The 20,798-nt window shown below is 42.6% G+C and overlaps 1 protein-coding gene across 1 annotated transcript in view; it reads left to right on the top strand.

Moving 5' to 3' along the window:
• ABCA13 (ATP binding cassette subfamily A member 13) overlaps positions 1 to 20,798 on the top strand; it is a 345,366-nt gene that overhangs the window by 220,299 nt on the left and 104,269 nt on the right. The window contains exons 38-39 of the mRNA XM_071215039.1: positions 17,986 to 18,040; positions 20,531 to 20,708. Of these exons, the coding sequence (XP_071071140.1) occupies positions 17,986 to 18,040; positions 20,531 to 20,708 (233 nt within the window). The remainder of the gene's footprint in view (positions 1 to 17,985; positions 18,041 to 20,530; positions 20,709 to 20,798) is intronic.

Genomic DNA, 20,798 nt, shown 5'->3' with positions numbered 1-20,798 from the left:
TTGGGTAATCTCTGGTAAGCAGAGGCTGCATTTTTGTTTTTCCTGTTTTAGTCCCAGCAGCAGCACAGGGCAGGGCTCCTAGAGGGCATTCCATAAATGCTGAATGACACAGATAACACATCATGGCCCTCATCACAGCAGTCCTGTGATATGACCCTGGCAGATATGGGCATCTTCGTTGTAGAGATGAAGTCGTTTTCTGAACTTGATGGACTTGATCCAGGTCCCATGGTGAGAGTTTGAGTCACCAGAACCCAGGGCCAGCACCAGTCTCTGTTCTAGCAGACTAGAACATTCCCCAGTTAAAAGTAGGAGTCTTTATAACCCATTCAGATGGGTATCAGAAGGCTAGCCTTGGGCTAAACTGTATAGATGTGGTCTGCAAAGTGAATTCTCCAAGGTGGGTTATTTTCCTTCTGCATGATTATGGGTACAATTTGGGTGTCCTGCTAAGCGAATGTGAATGATGAGCAGGATTTATTTGGATGAGGGGAAAGCTAGTTTGGTACGTCCAGCCTGTAGCCTGCAGAAAAGGCATGGATTTAGGAGTCATGCAGTGAATGAGAGGAGCACTAGATGTTATTTTTATATCAGAGGCTTTATTCCCTCTATTATTCTCACTACCTGCAATTTAGTCCCACTTAATGTCATGAACTCATATTTTCCAAGATCCCAAGGGAACTTGAAAGCAGCTTGAGGCCAAGACCCTAATCTTTCCTATGCTTCGCCTTGTGTACGCCATGGTCCATCAGCACATCTTGTCAGTTCAGCCCTAGAAGCTGGGTAGCTACTTGTCCTCAGTACCTTCATCTCAACACACCTGGCTCATGGGACCCTCAGCTCCTGCCTGTCCCCTGGCTGTTGGGTGGGCTCCTGCTTCCTCTCTTGCCCCCACCCCAACAGTCTCATTTTCCCATAAATACTCACAGTCATACATGGAATATGTATGTCAGGTTACATCATCTCTCTTATAGTAACTACCAAACTCCTGACCGTGATCCATTGGGTGCTCCTTGATTGGGTCAAGCCATCTGTCTAGCCTCACCTCAGTTCAGCCAGTTCATCTCTGGCCACACCAGCCCGCTTGCTGTTTTTAACCATACCTAGGACTCCCCACTCAAGTCACAGTTTTTTTGTGTGTGAAAAATAAACCACACAAACAAAATACTAAATCCAATCCATTTGCCCATCACTGGTCAACTCACAAACCCTTCAGCCATTCCTGTTCCTTCCTTCCTGTTCTGCCTACTTATTTCTGGATGCATTTCTGTCAACATTCCAGTTATATTGATTCAGAAATGAAGATGCAACAAACATGTTGACACATTGCTGGGAGAAGAGTTTCTACAATATTGAAATGGTCTTTCTTGCTTGGCACTTTTAATGCATCCCATTTGCTTTCATGGTCAAGTCCACACTTCTCTATTGGCCTCCAAGGTGCACACTGGTTGCTACTCTCCTACCATTTCAGCTTTATCTCCTGCCATGTCCCTTCATCAGTTTGAAACCCAAAGAGATTTTGATGCGATTGATTGAGAATCAGGATTCTCCATCCAAAGAGATTTTGATGCAATGGATTGAGAATCAGGGTTTTTAAAAATGTTCCCTGGTGACTCTAACATGTAGCCAAGTTTGAGAACCACTGGGCTAAATTGAAAAACTATACAGCTGATTCAGATTTTGACCTCTGAAACTGGGCAACAGGGCAAGTTAGAAACCAGGGGAAAGAGTTTTACACTTAAACCCTCATCACTGCTCTGTAAGATGTTTAGGCCCACCCATCTGCCAGGAATCTGACACACACCTGGCTGTATGTGTGATGTGTGTGTGTTGGGGGTGGTTTCTGCATTTATGGCCAGGAAGAATCCTTGTCTTTCCTTTCCCTCCTTCCTGCTCCTCACTGGCCCTTCTCCTTATGAATCCCCTTGAAGGCTACTACACTCTAGGATGTTGCAGCATGCAAGCATCAGGGCACATTGCCTGCTGGGATGGTAATGTGGCTACAGCTGGGATGCTTCTGGGAGCAGTGAACGGCAGGCACTGTAGTCGTCCATGGACTGCTTTTGGTAAATTAAAATAAACTCTCCGGGAATAAATCTCCAATTCATAAAGAGAGATCCTAAGAGTAAGAATAGGACATCATCTCTGATCTGTTTAGCAGTGCTACTCAATGAACAACTCTTAGATACCATCGGCAGCCTTCACTCGGACCTTCCATGTGTGGAGATACCTGCGAGATAGGGTCCGGCAGCACCCCGGTGAGGGGGAAGGGACCCTCCACTGGGATGTAAGGACTTTGTGTGTTGGAAAGCAGAAGGACCAGATTGCCTTGTCAATGTCAAGGAGGAGTAATGAACAATAAAACCAACTATCAAACCCAACTTAGGGCAAAGAAAATGTCCCACAGTCTTGGAGAAAGGAAACACTGCATATGTTGAGAAAGTGTTACTGTGGGAAAGGTCATGTGGATATGAGTTCACACATTTCTCATTCGATTCATTATGGTCAGAGGAAACACCCTGAATGCAGTTACTTCAAATTTGTTGAGATTTGCTTTTTGGCCTAGAATGTGGTCTACATTGGTGGTGGTTCCATCAGTGCTTGAAAAGAATGTGTGTTCTGCTGTTGTTAGATGAAATGTTCTTTATGTGCTAATTAGGTCTGTTGGTTGGTTGGTTGGTTCACATGTTCTACATCCTCATTGATTTTCTTCTAGTTGTTCTATCATTTGCCAAGAATGGCGTGCTGAAGCTCCCACTATAATTGTGGATTTGCCTATTATTTGTTTCAGCTCTATCAATTTTTCTTAATTAAAAAAATTATTGAAGTGTATCACTCATACATGAACATTCATACCATAAGTGTATAGTAATAGTTGTGAATTTACAAAGCAAACATACATAACATCATACAAAAGTTCTCATACCTCATCCTACCACCAATACTTTGCATTGTTTTTAAATGTTTTTAACTAATGATTAAAGAGCAATGTCAAAATATTACTGCTAACCAAAGTATTTTCCCCAACCCATGCTAAGATTATTATTTCTTATATCATTTATACATGAACATACCTAAACAAGTATAATGAAAGTTGTGAATTTACAAATCAAACATGTATAATGTCATACAGGGGTCCCATACATCAATCTTCCACTAATACCTTGCATTGTCATGAGATATTTCTTACAAATTATGAAAGTATATTGTCAAAATCTTACTTCTAATTATAGTCCTTATATTACATTTGGTGTATTTTCCCCCAACCCACCCTATTATTATTTTTTAAGTATGTTTTTAAGACAGAAGCTGTAAACTTACAAAACAGTCATGCACATGTGCAACATTTCCAAACAACACTGCTTTATCAACACACCACACTGTGGTGGAACAGTTGTTAAGGATTATTAGATAATATCATCTGATTATTACCAGGTTCATAGCATACATTTGGCACAGAATTTACATACTCCCCCATTATCAACACAGTATATCTTTGGCATAGATGCAAGAATATTACATTATTACTGTTAATCACAGTCCATAGGTACTCCAGTTGTATTTTTCCCATACTTCTCCACATTCCTACTACCCTGCAATAGTGATGTACACTTGTTCTGGCTCACAAAGGACACTCTTGCATCTGTACCATCAACCACAATTCTCATCCACCTCTTGGTTTATTGTGCTTTTCAGTCCCTAGATTACTCTCTAGCATTCTGTCAATTGGTATTTGTATCCCTAGACTACATTTTTCAGTCATGTCCCTATTTATAAACCAGCTGTTATTCACTAGGATATATTACCATCAACTCTGTACATTTCCTTACTTTTAAAGTAAAGTAAATAAAAACTTGTACATACATTAAACATCAGTAGTCCATCTCAGTTCTCCTCTTATCTCCTTTAAGAATCCACCACCTACCTCCAGGGCTTGAAGATATTTTCCCACATTTTCTTCTAGAAACTTTATGGTTCTTGTTTTTATACTTAGGTTTTTCATCCATTTTGAGTTAATTTTTTAATAAGGTATGATATAGGGCTCCTCTTTCCTTCTTTTGGCTATGTATATCCAGTTCTCTCAGCACCATTTGTTGAGTGGACTGTTCTGCCTGAGCTGTGTGGGTTTGACAGATGTCAAAAATCACTTGATCATACACATGAGGGATGTTTCTGAACCATCAGTTCCACTTCCCTTCCTGCCAGGCGCGGAGTTAAGATGGCGGATCCCAGCCTCTTTCTGACTTGGACAGGCTCAAACTTCAGCTGTTCCTAGGATTATACTTTAGCCCACTGAATTTACTGATTAGTAGCTAAAGTTGGTGCCCAACTGTCTCTTCCTTTCCCGTTTTTGGGAAGTGGAGCTTCCAATTCCAGCCACAGAACATATCCTGAGGTGGCTTGTGCTTCCAGTGGAGGATGGGCACTGGCCTCCAGGGTGTGGAGCCTCTACTTACGAGTCTTCTCTGGAGATGGGCAGTCTCCTCCTTCCAGTCCTTCAAGGATGTGGCAGGATGCTCTTCTGGCCTCTTGGAGCCCCCAAACAGGTGCTGCGTGACTACTAACTGCCCTGTAGCTAGAGCTGACTCTAGGAGCTCCTTAATCTGCATCCATCTTGCTAGTTGTCTCCTCTCTATCAGTTTTTGATTCATGTATTTTGAGGTTTTGACAGTTGGTTCACAAATATTTAGGATGATTAGGCCTTCCTGGTGGATTGGCTATTTATTATTTTGTAATGTCCCTCATTGTCTGTGGTAAATTTCGTTGCTGTGCAGTCTATTTTATCTGATATTAATATAGCCCCTCCTGCTTTTATTATTTTTTGATTAGTGTTTGCATGTATATCTTTTGCATCCTTTTACCTCCAAACTATTTATGTCACTGTGTTTAAAGTTTCATGTAGAAAGCACATTGTTGGATGATGTCTTCCAATCCACTTTCTCTGATCCTGCCTTTTAACTGGTGAATTGAGATCATTTTACATTTAAGGTAATTAATTATTGATATCTTAGAGCTTAAATTGGTCACTTTATTATTTTCTGTTTGTTTCCTTTGTTTCTCCTTCCTCTGTTTCTCTTTTCTTGCCATCTTTTGAGTATCTTGAATCTCTTTGGAATCCCATCTTGGTTTATTTAAAGTGTTTAGCTTTATAAAGTTTTCTCAGTGGCTGCTCTAAGCATTACTATGTATATTATAAATAAATATATACTATTTTATTTGTGTGTGTGACATTACAGTCTACTATTGATTTTTACCACTTTTAGACATCATATGTCAATTTAGGTACTTTTTCCCTCTCCACTTTAAAAATAAAATTGTCTTAAATAATTCCTCTGTACACTGAGCACCTATCAGATGGAATTCTCAACCTGCTGATACCTTCAGGGTGAAAATGGGGGCCAGTGTGCACTGCGTCATGTCTCTAAGTGGGTAATGTAAGTGCAGCTCCCCACGTAGTCCCACTGAAACCTCAGGGGTTGGTGTGCAGTTTTCCTTTGATGTTTGGCCGCATCAGATAACAAAAATGTTTTCTTTTGTTTCACCTCCATTTTCCTTATTGTTTGGCTAGGGGGATCTTCTCTTTTTGGAGTTTTTTTTTGTTCTGTTTTTTTGTCTGTGCCTGTTTGTGGTTCTAGGCTGTAAGGGAGGCAAGAAGGAAAGCCAGGGGCTCCCTGCCATGTCATTCCTCCAGTCTTGAGGTCCAGAGAAAGCTTCTCTTCTTTCCACCTTTCAGAATTTCCCTATGCTTGTTTGTTATATTATACCTGGGTTTCTTAGCCATAGGAGGGAGGACGAGGGAGGAAGATGGCTACTCCTTCTTGACTGGAACTAAAATTTAGTCACTGATTTTTAAAGCGTCACCTCGAAAGCCAGAAGGTACTAGCATACTGTCTATGGATAATTGAAAGAAAAATGCTGCGAACCCCAAACACTACCAAGTGAAAATGTTGCTCTTAAAATGAACAGAACACAGAAAATAGCCTCATGTAGACGCGGCTCACAAAATATGCTATAGATATATTCTTATTTAAAAAATGATTAAAGACACATGGTAGCCATTGTAGAGATTACTAAATATAAAATCATGAAAATATTGGATCCACAGAATAAGAGATCTTAAATCAATATTGGTACTAGTGAAACCATAGATTATTGCACGGTCAAGAATGATCCATGAAATAGAAGATTTAATGCAAAAGGTAATTTGATAAATACAATGTATATGAGTAAAGAAAGACTGGAAAAGAAATGCTATCACATGCAAGTAGTGATGGTCTCTGGTTGATTTCTACAGTTGACATCTATTACTCAAGAAGAGTAATGACTAATTTTAATATTGGAAAAATTAGTTTTTCCGGAAGAGAAAAGTAGGAGAAGGAGAGAGAGGTCAAGCCATCAACTGCCTTCCAGTCAGAAAAGTTCATAAATATATGTTAATACTTTGCCTGTTTGAAATAGTTTTTATATTTCCATATCACACTTTTGAATCATAATGAATTAATTAAAAGAACACAATCTTTTCTCACATATATTTATATTCAGGCAAGTCTTCTTTTTTTGTATAGACACTTACTGAAACTGGACTTAATATTTCCACAGATATACATTTTCTAGGAGTAATGAACCCCAAAGTGACTGTTTAAATTGTAGACATGTAAAGTATCTTGCTATCATAATGGGTATTGGACAAAAGCACAGATGTGCATTTTCACAGATGACAAAAATACAAAGTCTGGAAGCCATAACAGATGTAGCTATGAGAATACTAAACAACAAAGCTAATTTTTGTACATTTATACATTGCTGTGGGCCAATTCCTGGAAAGAAAAGCAAGAATATAAATGGTAAGAATAATCAAACAAAGGCAAGTTATTCAAATGTACTCCAAATGTATATTTTGAAATGGCTTTTCTGAAAACCTTAGAAATGTCGTCAGGGATAGACTTGAGTGAATCACTTTCTTTTTGATCCTGGCGAAACCATAACCCCCCTTTATCCAACCATGCATAGCCCTTTTCATGGAAGCATTGTACCTTCTACAAACATTATTCAGCCCCATGATTCCATCGTGATGCACCTGTTCCCTAAGTGTAGCCCTGAGCACAACAATACAATGAAAAGGACAATTACATGGACTGTCCATTGCAATAATGGGCTTTTACAGTAAAGGCCTCTAAGACTCTAAATGTTTCCCGTAGTCTCTCAGAAGATGCATTAAACTGAGATCTCGGAAGTCTGGACTGTAGATCTTACCCTGCTACCAATTATGCATGACTCTAGATAAGCGCTAGAATGTCTCCCTGCCTCAGTTTCTTTCCAACCACTCCATTTGCTCTATGCAGTCCCATTTGTAGGATTCCTGGTATATGAGACAGATCACAAACCTTCCTCTCTCCCTCTAAATCCATGCAAGGGGGTCAGGCTTTGATTTCTAAAGTTTTACTATTTTAAGAAATGAGGGACTGTTGTGAAGGTACAAGGGCGAGTGCGTGAGTGTGGGCTGGGCAGGTGTAGTTGCTTTTACCTGCTGGTTGTTATCCAGGGGCACAGAGGAACCCAGAGGCTCTGGGTGCCACCTTGTCCTCTTGGTTCTTTCATTACTCTTGTATTTTTGAGAAAATAGACTCAAGTGTCATTTATTTAAATGATTCTAAGTTCCTCCCTTGTTTGCAAATTCCAAATCCAATACCCCAAGCACCAAGCTAAAGAAATAGTAGCATTTTTGTCATTCTAATCATGTAAAGGCTGCTTCTTAAGAATAACTGTAATTCCTAAAATTTCTAAAGTAGTGATGGACATAGTGCTCTATAAAAATTAAAAGTTCACCCGGTGTTTCTAAGCAAACAAACAGAACAGCATGGTTTCACGCGCTCATGTGTACAGCGTCCCTTCCTCCTCTGCCCCACGTGCGTTTTAGTCTCACTCGCCTTTACAGCCACTGAGCAGCGCTGGAGGACGGTGCTCCCCCTTGCACACCTGCACTGCACCGGGGGTTCATGTACACTCTCTGGCAGCATCCTTCTCCAGGAAGCTTCCCGATTCCCTCCCCATCTGGCTCCGTGTATCCCCTGCTTGGAGGCCTTACATGTACCAGCATCCTTCAGCCTTGTTTCTATTTCCCTGAGTGAGTTTGCATCCTCCAGTGGCTGAGCTGAGGGCAGGTCCTGCTTGTTACTCCCCATGAGCTCGCTGCTACGTAGTGAGCACACAAGAGATGTTTGTCGGAGGCATCATCAGTCCTGTCGGGGAGCTATCGAAACTCCATTTGACAGTTGATGAAACTCAGTTGAATCCAGTGCCCATATTTCTGCCACCAAAACCCAGAGCATGTTGTGTGACTTCTAGTCTGTTAGTAGCACATTATCGGCTTACAGAAGCTGGGATATAAACGCCCAGTTGGGATTTCAATGAAAGACTGTAGTTTGAGGCTTCTTCCCACTTACATAATGACCTTCCCATCATAAACACAGTGTTCTAAGGGACTTTCTTTCTCTACATATTGTTTTTAAGGGGGAATTTCTTCATTTCATGGTGAAAATGTTGAACTGGCTGTGACATAATTGTAGTTTAATTGCCGGTTTTAGAAGAAAAATCTTTCTGCAGTACCAAGTGCAAGCAAGGACGCTGTTTTCCAGGGACATTTAAGTTCCCTCTAGGGCCTTGGGAGAGAAAACACAGAGCATGTTTGTGCCTCCAAAATATTACACTTAAATATTTACTTTGTGTAAAATATTTAAATTATAGGCCTCTAAAGCCAGCACCAAATGAAAAGCTGTGGCCCCTCTGGATTGTTTATGAGTGGAGGGCCTCAGGAAGGAAATGAGCTACTGTGCGCTTTGTGGGATGCAGGTATTTGCACAGCTGGCCTCATACTTCTCAGACCAAGGATGGAGGCAAAACCTGGGAGACTCATAGTCCGTGTGTGAAAGCAGCGGGGGCCAGGGCAGTTTGGCTGCCACTGCTGGCTCTCTTCGAAGGCTCATGGCATGAAAGAATTCTGCCTGTCTCTTCTGCTCCTGTAGTTGAGGTTCTCCTCTGGATGTCGTGCATGTCACTGACACCGTGGGCTCTCTGAGTGTGGAGGCAAGGCCTGCAGTGCCCTGCCCCGGACAGGGGACCTAACGAGAGAGGCACAGACCTGGGCCTCTGGACCTGCGAGCTCTCCCTGTGTCAGGCACTGGTGCCATGTCCTGGGAAGGGGTCCCATTCCTCTGGCCCCTTGTTTCTGCCTCTGGGAAACAATGGTGTGTTCAGTTTAGATCTTGTAATGGAGCTCTGGGGAAGAGTCTGTAATTCTAGAACGCTGCAAGCTGTCTTACAAAGAAATGTGTGCACATGATACTGGTTCTTCAATCCAGAATTTCATCATCAAATTATTGAATGAGAAAATGTATTAGGAAAGCATTCAGAATGTGGGATCTTGTACTTGGCAGGATTACTAACTCCAGTGATATAGGAGACCAGATGGCCTCCCTTGCATCCTAGATTAAAATCATAGAAGAATTATATGAATCCAGGATGTGTGCTAAAATGAAGGTAATAAATTCATAACAGAACAAACAGGGTAGAAAAAGCAAATATTAGAGCACTGTTTTAATCCTTGGACAATGACACTAACAGTTCATGGTAGGGAAAAATATTTAAGCCACTTGATCAAATAAAGATCCACATCAGTAGTTTAAAATTTTAACGGTGAACACTACATAAAAATGTTTGCAGCTTTTAGCTACAGAATAAGCAGGACAAAATGGTGCCCAGACCCATTTCCTTCCCATTCTGTAGATACATTCCTTGGAAAGTCAGGAAGTATGAGTTGAAAGAAGGCTGAATGATATGGTGGTGAGAAGACAGAGTGGAGCCTGCAGTCAGGTTTTGAAAACCAGCTCTACCTTGGAATGTCTGAGCCCAGGAAGGTTTCTCAAATATTTGGACTTGGAGTGCTTCATCTTTCACATGGATGTGATCAAATAGATGGAGCAGAGTTATCCTAAGAGAATTTATACAATGATCTAATGTCATGAATGCAGACAGAACATGACCACGGGCTGAATTTCACATGCTTTTGGATTCTAGCCTGTCTTAGTTTGCCGGGACTATTGTCACAGGAAACACACCAGACTGGCTTAACCAGCAGGAACTCACTGTCTCATGGTTTTGGAGGCTCTTGGAGGTGCTTGCAGGTCTGACTTTCTCTGAGACTGGGACTCCTCTGTCACATGACGACTCCTTTTATTCTTTGGTTTCTTATGACTTACGGTTTCTATTTTCATGGCCAGTGTACTTTGCTGATGAGGCGTTCAGCCATGTTTGATTAAAGCTCACACTGATTCAAAACAAGCCTCATCTGAATAGGACAGGGGTGTGGCCTCACGTCCCACACATGATTCAATCTCCAACAATGTCCCTTCTCTCTGCTCACGGGTTATCAGGACTCAGAGTCTGAGAACTGCCTCTCCATTCCTTTAGCCCTCCCGTATTCCTGCAGGAAGGCGTTTGGAAATTTAGTTCTTTGTCAAACAGACAAGAGATGGGAAGTGGACCCTGATAATCCCTAGCACTTCCCACATAAGCCATCAGGCAAATAACATTGTATCCAATGGGATGAGTGCAAGCTTTGAGCAAGAAAATATAAGAAAAGGTGAATGGTGCCTTCAGTTATAACGTTTGGGCAGATGATGACAATCTTGTTTTTCAAGTGGAAAAGTGGGAGATTAGGATAAAACGAGCATTTTGGATTTTATTGAATATGGCATCTCTTTCTAGCTAAAGACTGTAGACTGTATATTTTCCTGTTTATTTTTGGAAATCCTCTAGAGCTGCTGGAGTGGATGATAGACGAGGAGAGCCAGGTGGGAAGGCGAGGCATGCTATGGCGGGCCAGGGAAGGGGCGTGGTGTGCATGCACGAGGCCAGGAGCTGTGGCCGTCGGGTGAAGCAGAAGCGACAGGACTTGTGGGTGTCTGAAGTGACATAGAGGGTGGAGATGAGGCAGGCTTATTCTTGGAGTCTGGGGGACTGGGAGGACGATGGTGACATTCACAGTACTGGGAAAGCTAGAGGAGGAACACAACCTTGGGTTTGCTGATGAGCTTTGCCAGCATTTAACACACCTGCAAGGTGTGCGGGGGAAGGTGTCTAGTCGGTGTCCGTGGTGACCAAGCAGGGCTTGGGAAGACCCAAGGAGAGTGTGTGGAAAGGAGAAGAAAGCCCTGGTGCTTCAGACTTCTGGCAATGCCTGTTCTCCTGCTAGATGAAGAGAAGGATCCAGTAATGGGAACTACAGTGAGTCACTGAGCAAGCAGAAAGTGGGAGACCCCAAGCCTCACAGATAAGTGACTGCGCACCTCTTTTTCACTCCAGGTTTAGTTCTGTGCTGCCCTGTTACTTCTATTTAAGATGCTGTATCAGGGCTTGGCACACTATAACCTGCTGTCCAGATCTGGCCCACCACCTGATTTTTTGCAGAAAAATCAGTTTGAACATAGCTATGCTTTTTGTTTGTATGTCATCCGTGGCTGCCTCTGTGCTACAAGGACAGAGTTGAGTAGTTTTATCAGAGACCCCAAGGCATGTGAAGTCTAAATGATTTACTGTCTGGGTCTGTGCCCAAAGTTTTTTGGCTACCGTTCCATGCCATATTATGCTGCATTGACCATCAGCTCGGTTCTGCAGCAAAGGCCTGGGAAAACCCTGTGGGCTTCTTTGATTGGTTGCTCTGCTCTTAAGTTATAGGTGCACACATGTTAGAAGGAATTTAGTAAAAGCAAGCAGGGATTTGCTTGCTGAGCCATGGAGAAAGAGTCAGTAGACAGTAGACAGAAGGGAAGGATGAGTACAAGTGCAGAGATTAAATTTTCATCCAGAGATGAGCAATCAACATGCCTGGGGAGTAGATGTAATTGAGATAATTATTCCCTAGAAATACCTCTGGGATGTTTTCAGTATTGAGATAACTCCGTGGACTCTGTCTATTGGGATCATAACAAAAGTAACCGCAGGCTGCCCTTGGAGGGCTGTGGCCACCTGCTGTTGTATTGTATGGATGTCTCTAGTTGACATAACTTCCCACCAAGAGCTATAACATCACTTACTTGTAGTATCACCATTTTATTTCCTTCTTAAAATGAGCCTGCAAGGGGACATACATTATTATCTTTATTTATCAAGTGGGTGCCTGATTTGCAGAGATGCTTAGCCAAAGCCACCTTGCTTAGCAAGTGAACAGTCGTTCCTTGAGCCCTGGCCTTCTGGTTCCTTTGCCAGTCCTACAACACCTCTGCTGACATCTGCAGAATGACACTCTCATGCAGATGGTCCTCCACACCCTAGCCCGCCCGTCTCCATGGAAGCTCTAATAGCCATGGCTTAATGGGTGACTTCTAAGGTCCTCAGGGTGCTTTTGAGAGGGAGAAAGAAGTCAGTCCATGTTGTGGGAAACTGGCTTGCCTGTTTGTTACTATAAATGTTACACCTGTTAAATGTAGCAGTTGTTAGATGTTGCAGTTGTTTCCTGTTATTGTAAATGATGTTGCAGTTCAGATAGCAAACAGCTGCTTGGTAGTTTCCCAATAAATGCAATGGGACAACTAGGGTTGAGGTGCTCAGTTCCAGAAGCTGTGAGTCCCCTGGTCCCAGGTTTGTCTCCCCTCTTGTGTCTCTACTTTTATTTCTGCATTGCCTTCCCTTCCAACCAACCTATTGTGAGCTGAAAGCAGCAAGCCCAGAAAACTGTTTTCTTAACATAATGATATATATTTATTATTAATTATTTTTTTTACTTTTAAAGAAGTTTTTTTTAAAGATTTTTAAAATTTCTCTCCCCTCCCCCACCCCGGTTGTCTGTTCTCTGTGTCTATTTGCTGCGTCGTCTTTGTCCGCTTCTGTTGTTGTCAGCAGCACGGGAATCTGTGTTTCTTTTTGTTGCATCATCTTGTTGTGTCAATTCTCCGTACGTGCAGCAACATTCCTTTGCAGGCTGCACTTTCTTTCGCGCTGGGCGGCTCTCCTTATGGGGCGCACTCCTTGCGCGTGGGGCTCCCCTACGCAGGGGACACCCCTGCATGGTAGGGCACTCTTTGTGCGCATCAGCACTGTGCATGGGCCAGCTCCACATGGGTCAAGGAGGCCTGGAGTTTGAACTGCGGACCTCCCATGTGGTAGACAGATGCCCTGAACACTGGGCCAAGTCCGCCGCCTAAAGAAGTTTATAATACATAAGTGTTACATTAAAAATATAGGGGATTCCCATGTGCCCTACCCAACTCTCCCGCATTGACAACATCCTTCATTAGTGTGGTACATTTATTACAATTGATGAACACATATTGCAGCATTGTTACTAACCATGATGTATAGTTTACATTATAGTTTGCACTCTGCCCTGCACAATTTTATAGGGTATTACAAATATATAATGGCCTGTATCTATCATTGCAATGTCATGCAGGAGAATTCCAATGTCCCAGAAATGCCCCCATGTTACCCCTATTCTTCCCTCTCCCTCCCCTCTGTACCTCTGTGGCCACTGCCTTTATATGAATGGTAAAAGTTCTTCCATATTGTTCTTTCAGCTATTTTTAAGGGCCCTATAGGGCAGTGGTTTTCAAACCAAAATCAGTGCCGTGAACATGTAATATCATGCTGGATAATACTGCATTGGCTAAAACCAAATCCTATTAACAAACAGGCTGAACCATTTTCAAAGACATTTTTATGCAGTTCCTAGCATATACTCCCTTAACCCTTTAAGTCATATGGTAGTGAATTGTGCATCTGAGTTTCACCCATATCATCTGTGTGGAGCACCTATACCATTTACCATTGTGGCATGGTGTTCACGTAAACAAGGTAAAACTTAGGCACCACTCATGGCCTGGCTAAATTAGAGAGGAAAAAAAAAGAGATGAGGTTGTAGAACAACTCAGATTCTTGCACATTGCTGGTGGGAATATAAGATAGTAAAATTCATCTAAGAAAAGGTTTGGTAGTTTCTCATAAATTTCAACATACAATTATCCGATTACTAACAATTCTGCTCCTTGATGTTTACGCTGGATAAATGAAAACATATGAATATAGAAAGTTGTACAGGAATGTTTACGATACCTTTAATAATAGTTAAAAACTGGTAACTACACAAATGTCCATTAATAGGAGTATATAAATAAATTCAAATGAATCCATACACTGGAATAATATATGACATTTAAAAAAAGAATTAGCTACTTATACATGTAATAATATGGATGATGCTCAGAGATATTATGCTGAGCAAAAGAAACTAAACACAGAATAATACATACTATATGATTCCATATATAAGAAATTCTTGATGAGCAAAACAAATCTATGGTGCAAAAACATTAGGAAAGTGGTTGATTCCAAAGTGAGACTGACTTGAAAGTAGTAGAATTGAGCTTTCTAGAATGAGTGTAATATTCTCTATCTTAAATGGTTATATACATGGGGAAGAATTCATCTGATCTGCATGTTTTACTATATGGTATCTGATCTCCAAAGAGCCTAGTTTTTTTTTAAACAAATCAGTTTTATGGATACATATTAATAAAACATGATATATTTTTGAAACGGAGAGGTCTCTCTTAAAAACCTCCTCATCTGTAAAAGGGGAATAGTAGTATTTGCCCCTCGCATCAATGAGATGACCCTTGGACTTTAATTGGCTTCCATCAGGGGCTTGCTTCCTGCTCCACCCTTCCTGCCTTCTACCCTGCCCAGAGCCAGGAGGGCCCCACGGCTGTGCCCTGGTCTCACCTAACTAAGTGCTGGCCTGAGGTGCAGAAATGCCCCCCACATCCTCGGGCCACGGGAGCACGATGACCCTCAGTTTTGCATATCACCCCTGATGCGTGGCAGGCTGAGCCCTCTGACCGCAGGCTCTGTGTCCTGCGTGGAGCCCACGGGTCTTCCAAGGGCAGCCACAGAGAGCCCCTGCAGGCTGCGAAAGTTGCCCAGGCCCACGTCTGCTCACACATGGGGTCGTCCACATGAAGAAGTTGTGCCTTGGCCGTCCCCAGTACTTCCCACATAACTCATCATGCTTAAAAGTCAGATGTTGGTGAAACCACAGGAGTAGCCACCAGCATATTTCAAAACCAGATTTCAAAAGCCAGAAGTCCACCAACACAGGCCGAGAGAAGGCCTTCCGTCATCACCATCAACGGCAGGATGCATGAGGAGGTTGAGGATGAAGATGAGAAAGCAATGTGGGCCAAAGTCACTGGAGAAAGGTCGCCTCAAGGAGGGGCTTCTGAGCACCCATGAGCTGGGAGACAGACTTGCAGAGGGACAGTCACGTGTGTGGGGACACGTGTGGGGACAGGGCCAAAATCCTGCGAGCATGGCAGTTGGCACAGCATTCGACCCCTGAATGTGCACCCTTCACCCATAAGACTTACGGCTGTTCATGCTCTCTGTGGGTGTCAGAACTCCCAACCCCCATCTTTTCGTAGGGCTCACGATGCTGGGATAGGGAACCGAGTCTGTGCCTTTGTTGGGTACACAAACTCACAGGTATCAGATCAAAGAGCATGAAATTCAATAGACTTGGAGAATTTTTTTTCAATTAGTAAATAGCATTTGCAGCATCCTAGATCAGAGAATAAGAAAATAATCGAGATGGCTTAAATAAGACACGCTCTAGAATGTCAGTGTCTTCTCCCTTCCCTTGAATATGTTTTTGAGGTTTCCCGTCACGTTGAGGAGAGTCTTCAGCAGTTCCAGTGGTTTCCCTTTGTAAATAGCTCTTTATAGTCAGGGACTTGCCTCTAAAACATTGCAAAGTGTATTGCCTCTGGCACAAGACAATTCTTTAGCTCTCGGAAGACATTTTCATACTCCCTCGTGCCCCAGGGGCATGTGTGTTTTTTTAGGATAAACAATTTCAGTATTCTCATATGTTCCTAAAATAATATATCCCAGACCCTCATGGAGCTAAACACATTTCTCATGAGGCTTTCTAATCTATCAATGTCCTCATTCATGTGTGGAGCCTGGAAAGGCACACAGCATTATAAATACACTCTCACCATCTACAGAGTCCAGTGAGATGCTTGCTACATTTGGCAGAATTCCATACGTCTATAAGCACTGCCTAAAGTTACATTTACTTTTTGGTGACTGCTTGATATGGTTGATTGATACCGGGCTGCTTATCCCTTTGAAAGTCTGCCTGTGAGCTAGCACCATCCACAGGAGAATTTAGCTAGGAAGGCTGGAGGCTGGTAGACACCCTAAGCAGTGAGGCTAGAAGTCAAGTCCAGTGAAAGGATACTGGAAAGACAAGGAGGTGTTATTGACCCAGAAAGGCAACTGGTTACAATCAAGCAGAGCAATGCATGGCAAATGGGTAAATCCTGTCTGGGATCTGGATTATCACCCAGCAGGCATTTGGCATACCAACTGGAAGATGAAAGTAGAATGTCTGGGAATATTAATTTTATAATCAAAGAAACTTCTGGAAAATGGCAGGGGTTGGACTTGGTAAACCAGTAACTTCCACTATACTTTCTGAGAGCCAGAATGAGCTCCAGTGTACAGCTGAACCCTCAGTGGAAGGATGAAAGACTAGCCTAGCTGGACGGAGGAGCGGCTGGAAGATGGACAGGAATTAAGGCACCCGGTGGCAAAGTTCTCAGGACTTTGTACTACAGTGGTCTGTTCCAAATCTGTATCTTTTAGTTTATTTATGTTGACTTTTACACCACGTTGTTTTAGTAAAGATTTAATGCTACCTAAAAATTATAGGATAGGGAAGCGGATGTTGTTCAAGAAGCTGGATACCCGCCCAACACATGGGAGGTCCCAGATTTGGTTCCCGGTACCTTCAAAGAAGGCAAGACAATGAGTTGATATGATGAGCTGGAGTGGGAAGCTGGTGCTGTGAGATGACACAGCAAAGAAACACAACAAGGAAACACAATGATCGACATAACAAGCAGGGACTGGAGGTGACTCAAGTGATTGGGCATCTTCCTCCCACATGAGAGGTCCTGGGTTCGGTTCCTGGTGCCTCCTGAAAAAAAAGAAGAGGAGCACCCAACAAACAGACGCTGAGAACAGACAGCTAGCACAAATAAAGGGGGGAGGGGGAGAAATAAATAAATAAAATAAGTCTTTGAAGAAAAGATAAAGTAAAAGTGAACTGAAAGGAGTATAGGAGTGGCAAACTGAATTGGGGTAAGAATACAGTACATATAGTGAGGATCTAGTTGTATGAGGCGCACATTTAACTCCAAGCATTTGATGCAACCAATTAGAAAAGAGTAAATTGATCAATTTCACACCTCATAATGTCTTTAAGGTGAAATACAGTCTTTGCCTGAAGTTATGGAGCCCTTCTTGTTACAATATCAGCTAGCATTTGCTGGGAAGGTTGGGCTATCTCTGGTAGAGGACTTTGTGTGGTATCATGAAGCACTTTCATGGTAAAATCATTTTAGTTCATGAGTTGACAATTTTTCCATTTTGGCTGGGCATTACACTAACACACAAGCCTAAAGAGGCAAACACAGTAAAACAGCATAAACAAATCCAAAAGCAAAATTTGACTCATGAAATGTTTAAATCTGGCTTGCTCTAAAAGTGGGTTTTTTGACTGTTGAGCTGTTTTCCGTCAATTGATCCCCTTTGGGTATTGTTCACCCACCTTTCTGAGTCCATTTCCTCGGCTGTAAAATATGGATACGATGTCCTTCAGAGCACAGGATACTCAAAAGAATTAGACTCTAAAATGTGGGCATGTGTTAGCACGGTCCTGTCCTGCAGGACACGTTTTCTTGGACCACCACCACAACAATCCCAGCCCAAACTAGCTGATCTCCCGCATGGAATGTGACCTTCTTTCGTGCTTCTGAACCCAGGCCTGGGCAGAGCAAACAAGTGTTACTTGACAGATATCCTGCATGTCTGCTTCCTAGGCAGGTTCAGAACTCGAGGGCTGACTGTTTAATTTTACCTTCACAGGAATAACGCTCTACAGCCACCCATATGGAGGAGCACTGCTGAATGAGGACAAGATGTGAGTTGAAGGAATACTCTTGGGAGGTGGGAAAGCCTGTTGAAACTTGCAGACACCATGTCGAGTGAAATAAGACAGACACACAAAAAGCAGACTTTGTGCAATCCCGCTTACACAAAATGCCTAGAAGGAGCACATTTAATTGAGACAAAGAATAGATTAGAGATTACCAGGGGTGGCGTGGGGAGGTGATGAGAGATTTATAGCTTAACGGGTGCAGCATCTGTTTGAGATTATGAAAAGGTAATGAACATGGATGATGGTAGCACAGTATTGTGTTGCAATTAATACTACAGATTTAGACACTTGAATGTGGTTAATATTGGAAATTTTGATTGTATACATGTTACTACTATAAAAAGTTAAAGAAAGTGACCCTGACTATGGAAGAAAGCCTCTGGGTTACTTAGGGGGTAATTTCAATCCCTCTTGTATCTTTGAAATTTCCTCGAGATGTTTTGGCATGTATAGTTAGTGGCACAGGGTGTGGGCATTTCTTTGCAAAGTATGAGGAAAATGATTTTAAAAGATGAAGTGCGATGACTGTGCTTAAAGGATTAGTCACTCCTATTTCAAAAGAGAAATTCTTTTATCACTAAAGATTATGGGACCTCATATTGTCCAGAAAGATTTTATAGGTTAAAGTCAGAAACACTGTATTAATCTTGGTAAATATAGCAATGCCTCCCTGAGAATTCCTCCTGCAAGGGTTCCCTCACTTCCAGATCGAGTCTGTGTTGGTGATAAAGCCAGTGCTTTTTATGTACAGGATCAAGTGTTGTTGTCTGGATAAAAGGTACAATCTTCTGCCTTATCTTCTCTTTTTTTCTGCCTTTATCGTTTTATCATAACTGACAAACTTTCAGCTAAAATTTATAATGAAACTAATATTTATATATTTCCTGTCACCTACCAAATGGAACTGGAAAACAGTCATGCGCTCCAATGTCCGTCAAGTCGTTAGCTTGGCAGGAAGTACATGTTGTAGTTTGTCCTCATATCCGTATACTGATCTTCAGGATCCTACTACGCACATTCTCTCACTCCTGCTTGGCATCCTAGGTGTAGGGTAATTGATGTCCATTATAACACAGGACATATTTGAAAAGAAGGCATGATGTCGTAGATGGTTTTTGGTAAGCAGTGTCATCATGTCCATCGTCTGGTAGACCATCATGTAAACTGATTTTCCCTAAAGAGTTACTGAGGTGAAGATGTTAATTGATTTGAGAGAAGAATGTTGATAGTGTTCTAGTTTTTAAAAAGACCAAACAAGTATTCAAGGTCTATCACCACAAAAATCCCTCTATTTTTGAAAGAAGTCTTTTTGATATTTTGAGTGACAGAAATCAGAGATGGGTCAGTTATATGTGGAGTTTTAGTGAATTCCCCTTTCTTGCAGGTGTTATTTTGTAGTAAGGCGGTCCCCAAATGTGTAAGAGCCAAAGTTTACCATGGCTACCATCCTGGATATTTCTTTCCATTTAAATTTTATTCAATGATCAAGAGTAGACTTTGAGTTACACAGACTCCAAACTTTCCTTCATCTTTCTGATCCTCAGTTATGTCTTCTATAAACTGGTAATAATAATATATATCTCAAAAAGTTGTTGAGGGGATTTAATATGGGATTCGTACATCCTTAGCCAATATGCCTGGTCAATCATAGGTTCTCTTATTTCATTTTTTCCTCCCCCCACCACCCCTTCCCTGCTGTTTTTGCTGTCTGTGTCCATTCACTGTGTGATCTTCTGTATCTATTTCTTTTTTTTTTTTTTCTCTTTCTGTCTTTCTCCTCTAGGATTCACCAGGATTCAATCTGGGGGACCTCTGATGTGGAGAGAGGTTCCCTGTTAATTGTGCCACCTGTCTCTGTTCCTGGTCTCTGCTGTGCTTCACCTTGACTCTCCCCTTTGTCTCTCTTTTGTTGCATCATCATCTTGCTGCGTGACTCACTTGCGTGGATGCTGACTCACTGTGTGGGCACTCAACTTGTTACACGGGCACTTGGCTCACTGTGTGGGCACTGGCTAACCACGCAGGTACTCACACAAGCACTTGGCTCACCAGGCAGACACTCACATGGGCATTAGACTTGCCATGTGGGCACTCAGCTCACTGTGTGGGCATTTGGCTTGCCACGTGGGCACTTGACTCACCACATGGGCACTCGCATGGGCACTCGGCTTGCCACACAGACAGTCAGCTCACCGCATGGGCACTTGGTTCACCGCACGTGCACTCGGCTTGCCATGCAGGCACTGGCTCACCATGCAGGCACACTTTTTCTTCTTTTTCACTAGGAGGCCCCAGGGATGGAACCTGGGTCCTCCCATATGGTGGGCAGAGGCCCAATCACTTGAGCCACATCCACTTCCCATAGGTTCTTAATTAATGGTTTTTTCTACTGGTGCTATCACTGGTTGTTAACCAAAAGAAGATGCGTGCTCTTTGCCTGCCGTCTGAACGGCTGTCTTGTTTGGCCTGCAGCCTGGAGAGCATCCGTCAGTGTGGTGTTGCCCTCTGCATCGTGCTGGGATTCTCCATCCTGTCTGCATCAATCGGCAGCTCCGTGGTGAAGGACAGGGTTACCGGAGCCAAAAGACTGCAGCACCTCAGCGGCCTCGGCTACAGGACGTACTGGGTCACTAACTTCCTCTATGACATGGTAGGATGAGGGAGGCAATCCTGCATTGCCTCGGTGGAAGAGAGCCATTGTGTGTGTGAGTGTGTGTTTGGGGAAGGGGCCGCCTCAGAC

The sequence above is a fragment of the Dasypus novemcinctus genome, chromosome 5, assembly GCF_030445035.2.
Source record: "Dasypus novemcinctus isolate mDasNov1 chromosome 5, mDasNov1.1.hap2, whole genome shotgun sequence".
Taxonomy (NCBI): Eukaryota; Metazoa; Chordata; class Mammalia; order Cingulata; family Dasypodidae; genus Dasypus; species Dasypus novemcinctus.
The sequence above is the reverse complement of the archived record's forward strand: the minus strand, read 5'-3'. Positions and strand labels throughout refer to the sequence as shown.